This window comes from Drosophila guanche, unplaced genomic scaffold (assembly GCF_900245975.1).
Source record: "Drosophila guanche unplaced genomic scaffold, DGUA_6, whole genome shotgun sequence".
NCBI lineage: Eukaryota > Metazoa > Arthropoda > Insecta > Diptera > Drosophilidae > Drosophila > Drosophila guanche.
Genome location: NW_022995744.1, coordinates 8,880,539 through 8,881,635, shown reverse-complemented (window position 1 = coordinate 8,881,635; position 1,097 = coordinate 8,880,539). Strand labels below are relative to the sequence as shown.

Genomic DNA, 1,097 nt, shown 5'->3' with positions numbered 1-1,097 from the left:
TGCAATGTCAAGATCAAGAAGGAAAACGCCGTCGGAAATGTGATGAAAACAATTGATTTATTTCATATCTCGAACATCCGACGGCAAAACCTTCTTCAAAAATATAAATTCCCGCAGAATCGACAGCTTGTTCCTGAATATTTGGCAAGAGTTCATCAATTGTGTTCCGTCATGTGCTTCCGCCTGCGTCTTTAATCTATGTATAAATGAGCTGAAATATTACCGCCATCAATAAATGAAATATATACGACTGTGTGTGCTTTTCGTTTACATTTTCTCATTGTTTGTTTTATTGACTTTTATGTTTGGCAAAAAATTGATACAATTTCTGGCCAACCTTCAGCGTCGACATTCGTTTCAGTATTCTTCTTGTTTCGTGTTTTGTTCTTGACATAAAAAACTTGGAAAAAAATAATATCGCTTACAATTGATCTTACAAACTATTTCAGATTACATAAATATACATCGAGTTGGGAGTCGGGAATTCATTAAAATATGCTTAACTTAACTGAAATTATTGCTAGAGAAACTATTTTTTTGTTTTCCGTACAAAATGTTTTTCTTTTTTGTGTGAAAATATTCTTTAGGGACATTTTTTGTTGTATAATTTTTTCGTAGAAACAAAACCATTATCACAATCGCTTTGATGAGTAAACTATAAAGAGGTTTGTCGGGTGGGAGTCCTGGGGCAGTGGTAGTCGGGTGGTATTGGGCAGGTTGAAATATATGAATATCCTGGACAGAGGTGTGGCTGATTCATGACTGGGGTTTTCCACTTTGTACTTGGAATTCTGGACTGGATTGTAGTTCTCTTCTCTTTGCTGCTGCTGCTTGGCGCTCCTCTCCGCTCCTCGGCTCTCTCTATCTCTCTCGGAACTGCTCACTGTGAAGGCTTGCGGTATTTGCTGCACTTGCGGCCGGCCACCGACCGTGGAAGGCACTGGCTGGGCGCACTGTCCATGAACTGGCGTAGGGTCTCGAGCACGATGGTGGCCAGGAAGCGCCACTGGGAGTCGCGTAGGCGCAGCAGCTCCTGCTCCTGTTGCGCCGCCTTGCGCAGCAGAGTCGCCTGGTCGGGTATGTAAAACGCCACTGCC

The 1,097-nt window shown here is 42.4% G+C and overlaps 1 protein-coding gene across 1 annotated transcript in view; it reads right to left on the bottom strand.

Annotated features, from left to right (window-relative positions):
- Window positions 1-268: 268 nt before the first annotated feature.
- Window positions 269-1,097, bottom strand: part of LOC117580540 (cell death protein rpr) — a 30,178-nt gene continuing 29,349 nt past the window's right edge. Inside the window, exon 4 of the mRNA XM_034267134.1 lies at window positions 269-1,097. This exon is cut by the window's right edge and continues 2 nt beyond it. Coding sequence (XP_034123025.1) covers window positions 881-1,097 — 217 coding nt within the window. The 3' untranslated portion in view covers window positions 269-880.